The following is a 14,603-nucleotide window of genomic DNA, read 5'->3' as shown; positions in this document are numbered from 1 at the left end:
AGTACTTCCTTGACTTTCTGTTTACACCAAAATCTTTACCTTTATTCATCCTATTACTTTATGCTAACTTTCTGAAGAAGCAGTAAAACAAGATACAAGAGAGAAAAACTGTATCCTGGAATCTGTTGGGTCTCCTATGACATACTACCATATACGACCATTATCATTAGCAAAATTACTAGCCTTTCCTTAGGGAATTTAATGCAGAGGCGAACAAAAACAATAGCTTTTCTCTGCTCCAATAATAAGCACCAATAAATACAGACAAGAAAATAGATATTCCATTTACAAAAGCAAAAAGACTACTAAATATTTACCAAATTTACACAACTAAACATAGTATTCTATTGAAAGACACAAAGATCTTGTGAGCAAAGGAAAAGGATGAACCATTATATACTGATGTTGCAACAAGCGACTGCCCATCTGAAAGGAAATAAAGTGGGCACATGTGTTTTACCATAGAAAAAATAAATACCAGCTAGATTTAGATTTAGGATATTTTAAAGAAATGTGTGTATGCATGTACATATACACACATATTTCACATATGTATCTTAAAATATTGAGGCTACACATCCAATCTAGAAAGGAGAAAAAAATCTTCTTAACCAAGACTAGAAACTCAAAAACTATACATGGAAAGGCAGCTATACCTGAGTCCATAAAGATTTACTAGCTTACCAAGGAAACACACATCAATGTGACGAGGAGGAGTGAAATTACACTCACTAAAATGGGTAAATATTTAAAAGATCTAGAAGGCCTATTTCAGACAGAAAAGTGGGGAAAAGTTATTTCCCTATATTTCAAGTAGAGATGTGAAGAAATCTTTTGAAAAACAATCTGTCAACCTCTATTGCAAGTAAAAATATTAGACTGAGTAAGAAGAATGACTTTGTTATTAAAATGGTCGGTCAACAAATACAAGTCCCCTACAACTTAGAGAAATAAAACATGAAGTTGCTAGGGACATGTATTTTAAGAACATTGCTTTTTAGTAGCATAAATAAATAAATAAATAAAGTGAATGTCCATTAAAAAAGGAGCACCAAAATAAGATTGTGGTATATTCATAATACCGTATAATATACAATCATTAAAAATAATAAACTACTGGGGGAGGGAAAAACTGATTATTTACCTTTATACTCTGTGTAAAAAGGTAAATAATCACATTTACACATGTAAGTATAATGTATAAAAGAAAAGAAATTTTGTTAGAGTTCTACTTTTGACGTTTTGAACTTAAAACCCTTTTATTACTAATCACCGCCGAATCCAATGGGTCTTCATACTCCCTGATTTCCACTTCCGGCCATTTTTCAACACTTAACAAGAGAATCAGAACAGTCTTTGACCTTCTAACCGTTGGCTTTCCGACTGGGCCTTCTCCCCCGCTTTCACTAGTTGCTCTTCCTGCCCTAACGTGTGCTTTCAGGCAACCTCTCTGCAGCCCTCCGACCCTGTCTGCTCTCCCACTGAGGACCTCAGCCTCTCGGAAGGATCAGGAGACCACCATCCCCCCCGCCGTGTGCCACCCCACACAGCCCGGTCCTTCCCACTCTAGTAGGAGAGGAATCCAATTCCAGCTGACCGACGCTCGCATCTATTGATACGCCTTTTCGGAATCTCATCATTCAGTATCATCTGAGGCGATTTATGTCCTACCTATACTCTCCAATCTGTTTCTCCTTTTGCCCAGAAGTACCACTGATTCTACCGCTCACCACACTTGAAACCTGGCTGTAACCTCCTCTCACCCTCACCCGCAACCTTACAGTCTATCCCCCTCCCAGCGCACAGCTCCACCCTCAGCCAGGCCCTTCTTTCTGTGACACCTGCCATCTCCATTACTACAACAGCCCAGGGTCTCCTAGGCTCTTCCTATTATCTTCTGACACCGAGGCATAAAATGTAACTGATTATATTGTACACATTAGTGTATATATTCACTGCCCCTTCATAACAGATTAGCCAGGCACTTAGGTTTCCCATTCTAGGATCTCGAGGCATCTAGCCATCCACTATCCCTTGAATGTACTCTACTCCAGGTACCTATAATCAGGTGCATCATTCTAAAACCCCTGGGTTTTATTTAGCTCTGTCCCAACTACAAGTGCTGAAATCCTTCTGTTCTTCAAATGTCATCTCCTTAAGCCTATTCAGATACCAACGTCACAAGTGTTTTGTTGTTGTTTTCTTACTCTTCTGAAAACTGCAGTAGCAAAAGATTGTTAGACTAGAAATCAGAATGTTGATGATGTCTGCTTTCAAATGCTACTGCTTTTGAATTTTGGACGTTAAATCAAGCTCCTGAGCCCAGTTTCTTGTTCTGTAAAATAGGAATAAAATTAACCCACACACCTCACAGGTAGGTAGGAACGTATGAAAAACCAATTATAATTTAAGTGCTAATGCTGTCATCATATCACCTCTTACTACTCCTATTTGTTTTTCCAACTACAAATTGTAAATATTTAAAAGATAGTCTACATACATCTAACACCCAACACACAGTGGCCATTCAAATGCATTTTTTTAAAAAAAACTTCGTGTCATAAAATATGGCACTCGAATCCTAGCATGAAAAATATAATCCACTCACACTTACTTATGTGTTGATAAAAAAAAAAAATCCACAACCCTTCTTCCCACAGATATGTTTTCAGGAAAACTATTGTCACAAGACATTTCTGGACCTCTGATTTAGTCCACCTGAAACCCAATTATCTGGCAGGTGGGTGGGTAGGGACCATTTAAAACAGCTGATAAATAAATAGTCAAGGAATTCCAAAAACTTTACAATATATAATATGGAAGTGATGTAAAGTATCTGTGTGAGGTGAATGTGATGATGGTGCTATGCTGTCCAATCCAAAAAATTTATCCAGCATTCATATTTGAGCATTAGTGCTTCAGTTTACCTTAAAACTGTAAATGTTGACATCATGGTTGTTTTGGTGACGTAAGACAACAGATTTAAAAAGTGAATATACAAGAGAAATATGTTAATTTTCATTAAGCTAAAAGACTGTTTTTTTTCAACTCTTGCACAAAAGCAAAAGTAATGATGGACAGTGTTCATAAAAATCCAAAATAAAACGGAAAGGGAAGTGGAAAGGATACTTTGTTCCTATAGAGACCTGTAAATCATAAACTATGAGAACCTGAAAGTCCTTGAGTTACCCTTGAAAACCATGTTATAGGGGCCCCTGAGTGGCTCAGTGGTCGAGGGTCTGCGTTCGGCTCAGGGCGTGATCCTGAACTTCCAGGATCCAGTCCCACATCAGGCTCCCTGCAGGGAGTTTGCTTCTCCCTCTGCCTGTGTCTCTGTCTCTCTCATGAATAAATAAAATCTTTAAAAAGAAAGAAAGAAAGAAAAAGAAAACCATGTTATATCGTAAACCATGTAGTGTCTTACACCAGAGAACAAGAACGCTACCTAAAATTAGCAGAGTCTTGTCTAAAGGACATAAATGCCAACTTGAACAGGTAACTCACTAGGCAAAAAATGGGAGAATCTGAACATCAATACAAAAAATAACTCAAAAATCTAAAATGCATATATGCTTATTTAAATCCATGAGCTCACAGGATAAGCCACTGTTACCACAATTATGTCACACTATTAGCTAATATTTCTTGGCATTTTATTATTTCACAAAAAACTGCTCTCCTAACTAGTATCACATGTGCTCTTAGATGTCATATCCACACTCTTGTACATACTAATTCATTTTTTAAATCTAAATTTAAAACTCTACAAAATCATCTTGCCATAAATTTTAACCAACTACTGCTATAGTGCCTGGGAAAGCTACAGTGGCTTTCTTACTACTGTAAGAAGCCCTGCTAAGAGTTTAACCCTTATAAATAATGGTTTGGATGCCAAGTACAAATAGCAACAAAATACAGGTATACAAGTAACTAGGCTGTATTATGGATTGAGAGAGGTGCGCATAAAAACGGAAAGAATGAGTGACACAGGAATGATGAACAGCAGTTGGTGAGAGTAGCAAATCACTTTGTGTTCATTAAAAAAAAAAAAAAAAAAGAAAAGAAAAAAGCTCACCCTGTAGGTGCTGTTGCTGAGTTCCATAAACAAACATCAGGCAGCATGACGTAATATAGAGTCCTGGACTGAGTCTGAGGGGACCTCTGTGCTAGTCCAGGGCCTCAGTTCCTCATCTGTAAAATGAGGATGCTGAGTTAGATATCTGAGAGGGCTCCTCTAGTTTTCACACCGAGGAAGTCTATGGACAAATTCCAGAAGGAGCAATAAAATGCAGAATTTTTGTCAACAGTGAAGTTTAACTGTTGTAACATTAGCAACAAAAGGTGGGAATGGAGATAAAAATGATTTTCATGAATTTTGAATTGATTGAAATGATTGAATGATTTGAAATGATTTTTGAATTTTGAATTCAAAAAGCAATTACTTTATAATATTTAACTGCTAGAAAAGTTTTTATAATATGCCATATTTAGCAGCATTATCATCTAAATGAGATTAGTAACAAGTGACCACATTACGACCTGAAAAACCCTGTTCACCGCTGGCCGGCCAGGCTGCCCAAGTAAATCTAGAAAACGGCACAGAAACACCTTTGGGCTAATGATGACATCAAGTGATAAAGGGTCTCATAAGTTTCTCTAATTAAGTAACTGAACAAAAAGTAAAATGACAAGAAAAATGATTAGAGTCCCTTAAACAATTATTTAATTTTAATATGCAATAAAATAATCATGCTTGTGATATCCTTATTTGTTAATCAGTATATTTTCCCTATGCATGTAAGTTTTTTTTTTTTTCCTGGTTAGTTCTCAAAATAGAACCTTGCTTATCCTCCTGGCAAAGCGAACTGAAATAAACAATTCTTTTCCCAATGACACTTAGAAACATTCAAAAAGTGTCTTAAGTTCTCTACACTGAAAGAAATCCAGCAGAAGCTGGATAGAAGAAAGGCGCTGGTGTTTCCAAAAAAAATGGTGGTTTTGTAACCCCAATTACCTAAATGACATTAATTGCCTGGTCCAAGTAATAGAAATGACCTAATAAACCAAATTCTACATTTTAAGTTCGTGTATCTGCTGACATTCTACTATTTCTTCCTTTCTTTCTTTCTTGCTTATGCTGATGCTACAGTTCTTACCCTGGCAGTCTTAAAACTTCTGGGATATGGAATCAACAAACATCTCTACAATCAAGAATCTGTCAAAAATCTATTCTCTTAAAGAATGTAATCTGTATATTTTAAAGGATGTAAAGATACAATGAAACATTCAGTGAAAAAAAAAACCTTGTTTTTTAAAGCTTGTTTTATGCAAATTACCTAAAATGATTATAAAATAATTTGGCATACAAGCAATTCCATTAATTATTCATTTGAGTATTTCACCTTGGCAATATATTGCCTAGTAAGTTATTCAGAATCGTTAATAAAATTTCTCTCTGGTTGGTAGAAACAAAGGCAAAAATAAAGCAGTCTTGATGGTAATGAAATTTGTTCTTGGCTAGTCTCAAAACGGTTGTGATATCCATGTGTCTTTGAGATTAAAAAAATCTGTGAAACAGAATTTTCCTTTACAATGAATTTACTTTCCATTTTAATTTAGGTATTTTGATTTACAATCCTAATGAGCTGATTAAAATAACCTTACACTTAATGGCAAACAACAGAAATCAGGATGGAGATGCAAAGCATACTTTAGGGCTCTATTTTGAGCATGAGCTGTTTTCAGCAAATTTTTCCATCTACCTTTCCACCCCCAAGACTTTCTGAGAGAGACTTAAACATTAAGTTTCTTCACTGACAAGAATACTATTAATGATGAAATACTATCAGCCGTACTGTTTTTAGCCAGTATCGTACAGATGTAGACCAGCTCCTGCCCAACTTGGGACTGAACTACGGTCTCGGGTAACATAGTCTCCTCTAAGAAAGGTTGGCACCAAGATCAGCAGCTCAAGGAGAATTTGAAATTTAAATAACTAGTTGGTATGTTGCATGAAGCCCACTGGATTGTTCCTAACTAAATTTCTATTTGTAGAACATAAACACATTTGTAATTCTTTCCACCACTTATATAAGTCAGCACACAGTATAATTTGTTCAAAGACCAAAATACCTCATTTAGATATCAGTAATAAAGAATTCTTGAAACAATTTAAATGGCTATAGCTGGGCACAACACAGCAAAGTGCTCTGAAAAAGTTATATTACCTAGAAATGGTAATCCTTTCTATTACTGCAATACAATTGGAGATTAAAAAGACAAAAGGCCAAAAATAAGTCCAACTCTGACTATTTTGGTTAGCAAGAAAATGTGAAGCCCTTGTAACATCATACAATTTCATACATACTTTTTACTTTCTGAAATATATTTAATAACTGCTTAGTTTTGTTGGAAATTCTCGTTTCAGGACTGGGGAAGGAAAAACCGACAAGAAAAAAGGCCCTGAGCTGATCAAATTAATGGCTAAAAATCTCACATCTCATAATTACAATTTTTATTTATTTTAATTTTTTAAAGATTTTTAAATTTTTATTTATTTGAGAAAGAGAGAGAGCGCGCACAAGAACGAGAGCAGGGAGCCCGATGCGGGGCTCGAGCCCAAGATCCTGAGATCATGACCCGAGCAAAAGGCAGACACTTAACTGACTGAGCCACCCGGATGCCCCTACAATTATTTTAATGCTAGTGCCTTTTCTCTCATCTTCACCTACTTAAAATCTATTCTGATATATACATTTTAAAACTCTAGCCTATAAGAAGAGATTTCCTAAGAGTAAATAAACTGAGGATAAGAAATGAATTAATATTTTATAATGCTGTACTTAATACTGGATATTATATTGTAATGGCACTACACTTGTTAACAATTTCAGCATAAAAATTATGCAGCATTCCTCTTTTGATAAATGAATACAACACACTTTAAAAAATGTATCCTAAGCCAAAAATTCATAAATGATACCGAGGTCAATTTAAAAAACAGGGAATCGAGGGGATCCCTGGGTGGCTCAGCGGTTTGGCGCCTGCCTTCAGCCCAGGGCGTGATTCCGAGTCCTGTGATCGCGTCCTGCGTCAGGCTCCCTGCATGAAGCCTGCTTCTCCCCCTGCCTGTGTCTCTGCCTCTCTCTCTCTCTCTCTCTCTCCCCTCCCCCCCTTCTCTGTGTCTCTCATGAATAAACAAAATCCTTAAAAAAAAATAGGGAATCTAATAATTGCCTCTAATAGTATTTTCAAAAACTTGTTCAAAATAAGCAACCCGAGGGATTCCATTTCCCATTAATCATACTTGACTCCAAGCATACTCTAATTATGTATCCATCCCCTCAGAATATATGTATTATAAATGATCTTAATGAGCCTTCGCTATATCACTTTGAAGTAATCAAATAATTTGTGTGGGTAGGTTTTGTCTTCTTGTATTGTTCGTTTTTATTTCTGTGTCTTTCTGCATTCTATAAAGTTCAGAGCTCAGTGCACAGGCACAAACTTCCAATTTAAAAAAATACCCATTTTGATGAAAGTTACTAACAACAACCTATTAACCAACAGGAAACTGCTTTAGAAAAACACTACCTACTAGTATTTTTATAACACTTTATTGTGAAAATTTTCATACATACAGAAAACATTTAAAAAACTGTACAGAGTATTCACAGAGCCACCATCAAGATCTAGAATTAACATTTCCTTCTATTTGTCTTACTATTCTTTCAATCGATCTTAATTTCTGAGGCATTTCATATCATGCTGCAGATGCGTATACTTTCCCCATATGTGCTTCAGCTTCTCTATCACTGATTACAGTTCAGTATTTAACGCAGTGTTTCTTTCAAAGGAAATATTTACACAAAATACAATGGGTAGATACTAGGCTTACCACTCAATGATAAACTCAAGCAACCCAAATCCCTAACAGGACCCTGGGTATTGCCATCACCCTAGATAGTTCTCATGTGCCCGTTCCTACTTAATCCCTGTCCCCAACAGCCATGCATCCACTTTTCTAAGCCCTGCCAACCAGTTTTTTTTTTTTCCAACATTAGTTTTGTCTGTTCCAACCCAACACACAATAGGTAAAATTGCCTGTTTTTAGGACTTCATAGAAAGGGAATCATCATTATGCTGTGGTTTTTGTAAGGCTACGTTCGCTTGGCGTTGTGCTTCAGAAATGAATCCAAGTTGCGGCAGGTATCAAGACTGCCCCTTCCTGCTGCTTAGCAGTATTGTGTTGTACGCACACAGCAGTTTAACTATTTTCTTGTTGACAGACATCTGAACTGCTTCCAGTTTAGGGGTCAGCCACATATTTGGCAGAGTTTACACACACAATCTGGCATTCCACCACTGTGGTTCTTTCTCTTCTGGGATCTCCTCCCTCTTCCTCCTGCTGGACTCCCATACTCTACTGCTGTGGTTATTTTCAAATTTGATCTGATTCCTCCTCAAGCCAGAAAGACTGCAGACAAGCCAGGAGGAGCCTGCCTGAAGACCACCACCAGTGAGATGAGAAACTCACCCAAGGGCCATCTTTTTTTTAATTTTTTAAAAAACCACCAAGTCCACTTCTACTTGTTTTTGTTTGCTCTACGGTGTCCACATGTTTTTTCACATATTGTCCAGAGGCTGTAGTCAAAATCTGTGGGAGGATTTGTCCAGGAGAAGCCACTACTTCATTTTTAAAATTTTAACTATTTTTCCACTTCAAGAAAAACTGTAATTAACAAATCTCTTGGGTTGTTTTTGTTTTTTTTCTCCACAAGAGCTTGACTGATCTAGTCCCTTTCGATCCAAAGAGTCAAACTAAACCAAGAAAAGCCTTCTAGGAGCTGAAGATGATGAGAGATGGAGGAGGGAATACTGTAATTCTGTACATGAACCAATGCAAGTCCCAAAGGCATCCCAAGACATGTTTGCAGAACATACCCAAAGAAGCTAAGGTTTTGAGACCTTCTGACAAAAGCCACTATTCAGGTTCCATACGAACCCTGAGAGGTGCATGCAAGGAGTAGGCCCAAAGCAGCACAGCAAAGCCTTTGAAAACTGAACTGGTGCTGGAAACTGTGACCACGCCCATGCAACAGTGAGAACTTGCAGTCTGAACCTAATCACGCTGATCACCCGTTTATTTAAACAAACAAACAAAACCCATAACATTAGTCTGATAAGATACAAATCCAAAATTATTTAATACACAGAATCAGGAAAATGTGACCAATTCTCAAAGAAAAAGACCAGAAGACATAACAACCTAGAGATTATCCAGATGTGAGAATTATCAAAACAAAAATGTTAAGACAGCTATTTTAATCCATCCTACAAAGTAAAGGCCTATATTTGAAATTACAGGAAAGTGAGAAGTTCCCAGAAGTGCAAAATATAAAAAGAACTAAATGGAAACTTTACAGCTGGGAAAAATCTAGGGGGAAAAATGATTTGACAAGATAACAGGTACAAAGGAAAGCAAACAGTGAATAACTGATTTGCCAAAAAAAGAAAAACAACACAAATAGATAAGAAAAGTATCTAAGAAAAATTTCCCAACATTTTGCATCTTTAGCACCAAACAGTAAACAAAACACAAAACCTAGCAATCTCTAACTAAAATGCTTTAGTTTTTATTATTCCATCTCTTCCTGAGCAAGCTCTCATGATTCATCTCTGAAAAATATTCTGATTCTATATAATGTGTATTACACAGAATTTTGAGGAATGCTGGATTACATGAGGACATCGGTTCAAGTCTCGCTCTGTAACTACGACAAAGCATGTGAGGTGCCATCACTTCTCTGAGCTTTAATTCCTTCCCGGTAATGACGGAGGACAACTTACTTGGCTTTATGGCGCTGCCCCATTGTTAAGCGTCGGCAGTCAGCTAGGTTCTAGCAGGACTCCCGGAGGCCGGGGGCGCCAAGTCACGGGCAACCATGGGGAAGGTCAGAGGCCTGCCCTGGCAGCCCTCCCCGTGAGGCCTCAGCACAATGGTCAGGCCCAAGACAGTGGATGCCATGACTGAAACCACGGGCCAAATCAGGAAGGAGCAGCTCAAGCCCTGGATCCCCGTCCCAGGTAATGAATACTCTCCCCCCTAGTTGACAGCCTTCAATAAAAGATGGAAACCCAACCCCAGGCCAAGGCCTCTCTCCCTGCGGCGTGCAGCCCACGTGCTCCAGTTTCCTCCCGGCCCAGCTCTCACATCTCCAGAGTATGTACTTTCACTTAGTAAACTTTGTTTGTGTCATTCATCCCCTGTGATGTGTGTCTGCCCTTGAATTCTTTCCTGTGACACGACCAAGAATCTCTGGTAACACCTTTGGAACGGGCTGGGTCTCTCCTCTAGTTCACTTGGCATTACCATGATCTAATTTTAGGAATGCTCTGAGGGTCACTCCTGTTTCCCCAGGTCTTAGCATTAGCCAGATTCTTCACGGCTCTGATTACTTCTGGGAGGTAAGGAGAACCTACAGGTCAGGGAGCTATGACTAGCAAGGTCCAGGGCAACACTGGCAGCAAGCCACAGTGGAAACCACATTATGTAATTCGAAATTTTCTAGCAGTCTCATGAAAATTTTAAAGAGAAACAGGGGGCAATTATTCTACTAAGATCTATGTAACCCAATATATAACCCAATAAAGTATAAATGATATATGTTTAACCCAAATGTGATCATTTCTTGCAATCAATATTTCAAAATCAAGAATTTACCTTGTCTTCAAAATCTAATGTGCATTTTCCATTTATAGCACATCTTAACTATGACGTGTCATATTGCACGTGCTCAGTATGACATGTCACTAGTGCCTACACCACACACTGCAGGTCTAGCTGCAGAGGCGGAAGGGCAAGGGGAGTGGGACATGATGGCAAACCAGAGCCAAGGTGTCTCAATGAGTCCTATCCCACACAAACTACACACTGGGGGTGATAAAAAGGTCAGCCCTACATGGCAGGTAGATCAGAGAAAGTTTGTCTTTGAAACAAATTTCCATCTCTCCTATGAGTAGAGCCTACTATGGGGGGGGGGGGGGGGGGGGGCAGATAAATGACTTGCATATCATTTCAAAATATCTGAATTTAAAGTATTTCTTTTTACGAAAGCCACTGTTTACTTCATGGTACCCAGTTGTGGGGAGGAAATATCTTGTAGGGAATATATTAAAAGGCATTATAAAACAAAATACATTTCTCAATTAAATGCTTTTAAAGATTAGGGAAGGAAACACAAAATACACTTCAAATGTACACAATATTATTGTGAATTAGCTTCTGAAATTTCAGCCAAAATATCAAATCTCCCCCCCTTAAATGAAAATAACAAAAACTTTAAATGTACAAATGCTGAAATCACTATATTTTTAAGACAGAATTTCTTCTGTTTTGAAAGACAGTATAACAATTTTATTCCTTAACTGTTTCTTATGGAAAATAAAAGACAAGTGCTCTTTGCGAGAACCTAGGGTCCCACCCCACTTTCACCTTGCCACAGTTCCAGTCTTCTCAGAAGTGCAGACATTCTCAGGAGAGGACAGAACTGTGGAAACAAGACCTGGTTCAGAGCAGACTCTACAGTTTAATGTCTACATGATTATAAGCAGGAATAATGGATTTCCCATCTATAAAACAGAGGTATTAACAACCTCACAAGGTTAGAGAGATATTTAAGTAAGATACTTACTTACTCTCTACCCCAGAACACTCACTACTCCTTCCATTTCTGGTCTGATTTTTTTAATCAAAATGCCTTTCAGTGTCTCCTATACATTTAACGTATTTCTATGTAATCTGTTCTAAATTTGTAAACCCTTATGTTCTAAGTCATTTTTTAAAAGTATCAGATTACAAGGGCGCCTGGGTGGCTCCGTGGGTTAAGCGCCCAACTCTGGGTGGCGGCTCAGGTCATGATCTCAGGGTCGTCAGTTCAAGCCCCACATGGGGCACCACGGGGCACCACGGGGCACGGAACCTGCTCCAGCGTCTCTCTCCCCTGGAGTCGCCTTCCGCCCCTCCCCCGCTCACTGGCTCCCTCATCAAATAAAAAGTATCAGATTATAATGATCTCAAAATGATACCATTAAACATCTGACTGGAAATAAACATCAAATCAGACTGTCCTTTATATAAGACAGTGAAATAAGAACTGTAATGTCTTTTTTTTTTTTTTAAGATCCTCCTTATAGGAGGAAATCAGTAATTACAGAGAAGGAGAGAAAACAGTCATCGTGAAGGATCTCTGTTCCAATGAACCAGGGAAAAAACAATCAAAAGCTATGAAAGTAGCTGGCTTTCAAAAGGCAAAATGTGGAGAAGAGAACAAGCAGCACCTATTTAAACCAGAAATTCTAGTCTTTTACATACCAAACTATACTAAGCTTATTTCTTTTGGGAGCAAAAACTTAAAAATCAAGTAAGAAAAAAACGTATCACTATCCACTAGAAAGATGCATGGATTGATGAAAGGAAGGAAGGATGGAAAAAAACGGACTCCTAATGGCTTCAATACACACAAGAAACTTGCAACGGCCTGCAGTTTCAAGGGTTATGGCTAGGTTGCTAATATGAAAGCATGTGGCCCAACTCTGAATGTGCTAGAATCTAGAAGACTGAATTCAACATAGTCTGGACAGCTTGAAAAGTTGGAGATACTTAAAAGTAAGGTCAGAAAACAATCAGGGATAGGACACTCTTGCTTTTAACCTCATTCCATCAGCCACCCATCCTTCTACCTCGATGCGGGTTTTAAATTTTTGCTCTCACTCTATTCTGGGTTCCTTGACATAGAAGAGAGCTAGATTTTGTTTCTGGCTGCATGATGCCTATGTTAAGAACCTATGGAACAGACACCAGAATCACGTGAAGCATGAAGATAAATTTCCAAACAAGAGCAAACCACCATAACAAGTTCTACCATTACATTTAATGTAAGGCTTAAATCCATGTAAGAATCCAAGCTTTCTTTCTTTGACTTTCAGATGATAGATAACCACAATCTCTCAGGTCCCATTTTAGTTATAAAAGCCTCACATCAATAACCATCCTCCAATGGTAAAGATATGGGGTATCCACTGAATATAAGTCCAATGCGTACATGCTCTGCTTTTCTGAGTTTATCTTTTTAAGTTTTTAATAAAAGATAAACCATACATTTTCAAAGAGACAAGTGCTCAGACATATACAAAGGCCTAAGTCCTTCTGAAAGAAACTGAGCCTTTTGCACCTTCATCCATTATGGGGGGGGGGGGGGGATCCCTGAAGATTAAGAGTTTTTCAATGTAACCATTTTACAGCTGATTGGAAAATGAGTTCTCCAGAGGCATAAATTCTCAACCAAAAGAAAATAAATACTTCACACGATGCCATCTATATGGCAATGCCATTCATTCTTCCCATTTAGTAACACCATTTCAAAATTACAGGACAGTGAAAGACGTAATAAATAATGACAATGAATTTTCCTGCAATGAAAGGAACAAATTCGTTTAGAGATGAGATAATTAAAAAGTAGGTACTAAAAGGGAACAGATGACTGGCTCCTCAATATGCACTACGCTGCTTCTTGCGAGATCCTTCTTGGGAGGGTCACAACTCCGGCGCCTTATCTTCAATCTAGCAAGCCATTACTTACTTTTACCAGCTCTCTTAAGACAATCAAGTTCTGGGAGAATAGATGCTAACCAAACACACCTGACCAGTTTATGAATGAGAAGAATGATTTACTAACACAGAGAAATGTGACTGCAGCCCGGAACAGTCACTGGTGCAACAGGTGCAGGCAGCACCAGGTCCCCATTTCCTCAGCACTCAACCTTCCGGAGGAACCAAGCAGCTTCTTTCCACAAACACAGGCTCGCTGAGGGAGGAGCTGCTGAGGAGCCGGTGCCCTCCGCACCTCAGAGCAGGACTCTACCAGGACGGACAGGGAGCCGGGAGACCAATTACCCCAGCGTCCTTGCCCCTGGAGCGGAACGACTCAGAGGCATGTTCTAGTCTGTCTCCCAGAGGGAGCCACAGCATCTGAGCCCCAACCACCCACAACAAGGACCTACTTTGTAAGGCCTCTGTCTGTACTGGCCTCTTTATCTGACAGCCCGGCCCGCCCCTACAGGAACTCTCCCGGGTCACTTTTCAAATGAAATAGAGTTGTCTCAAGGGTATGATTCCATGGAAATCAAATCTAAAACAAATGGTCAGTGTGGTTCTTTTCTGGGTAGGAAAATCTTGTTGTTAAACCAAATGATTTTTAAGAAGTTGTGTGATGACTACAGAATCAGAACAAGAGAAAACAGGAGGTCTGAAGGACTGGTCAAAAGATTTGATAGATAATCTTATTTTCAAGAAAACCTATCTTTTAAACAGTTCAAAGAAAAAGATAAACAATTCTAAAACATACAAAAAGATGCAAATTTGAAGTACAGTGAGATACCATTTCTCATCTAACAGATTAAAAATATGCACACACCCCTATGTATCTATACTCAAAAAGTTCTGCCCATCCACTGTTTACAATGAGTAAACAGGCACCCTAATCCATTGCTGGAAGGAACATAAGATGTCATAAAACCTAAGGGAATTTGGCAAATTGCCTAAA

General features: G+C 38.4%; 1 protein-coding gene across 17 annotated transcripts in view; it reads right to left on the bottom strand.

Moving 5' to 3' along the window:
- TBL1XR1 (TBL1X/Y related 1) overlaps positions 1-14,603 on the bottom strand; it is a 166,829-nt gene that overhangs the window by 63,823 nt on the left and 88,403 nt on the right. For 8 of the 17 annotated variants that reach the window (XM_072752157.1, XM_072752167.1, XM_072752156.1 and 5 more), the window contains one exon: positions 4,076-4,191. The exons of the other annotated variants lie outside the window; for them this stretch is intronic. Coding sequence is in view for 4 of the 8 variants with exons in the window: in XM_072752167.1 (XP_072608268.1) it covers positions 4,076-4,112 (37 nt within the window). In the remaining 4 variants the exon portion in view is untranslated. The remainder of the gene's footprint in view (positions 1-4,075; positions 4,192-14,603) is intronic. 17 annotated transcript variants of the gene reach the window in all.

This window comes from Vulpes vulpes, chromosome 3 (genome assembly GCF_048418805.1).
Source record: "Vulpes vulpes isolate BD-2025 chromosome 3, VulVul3, whole genome shotgun sequence".
Taxonomy (NCBI): Eukaryota; Metazoa; Chordata; class Mammalia; order Carnivora; family Canidae; genus Vulpes; species Vulpes vulpes.
The sequence above is the reverse complement of the archived record's forward strand: the minus strand, read 5'-3'. Positions and strand labels throughout refer to the sequence as shown.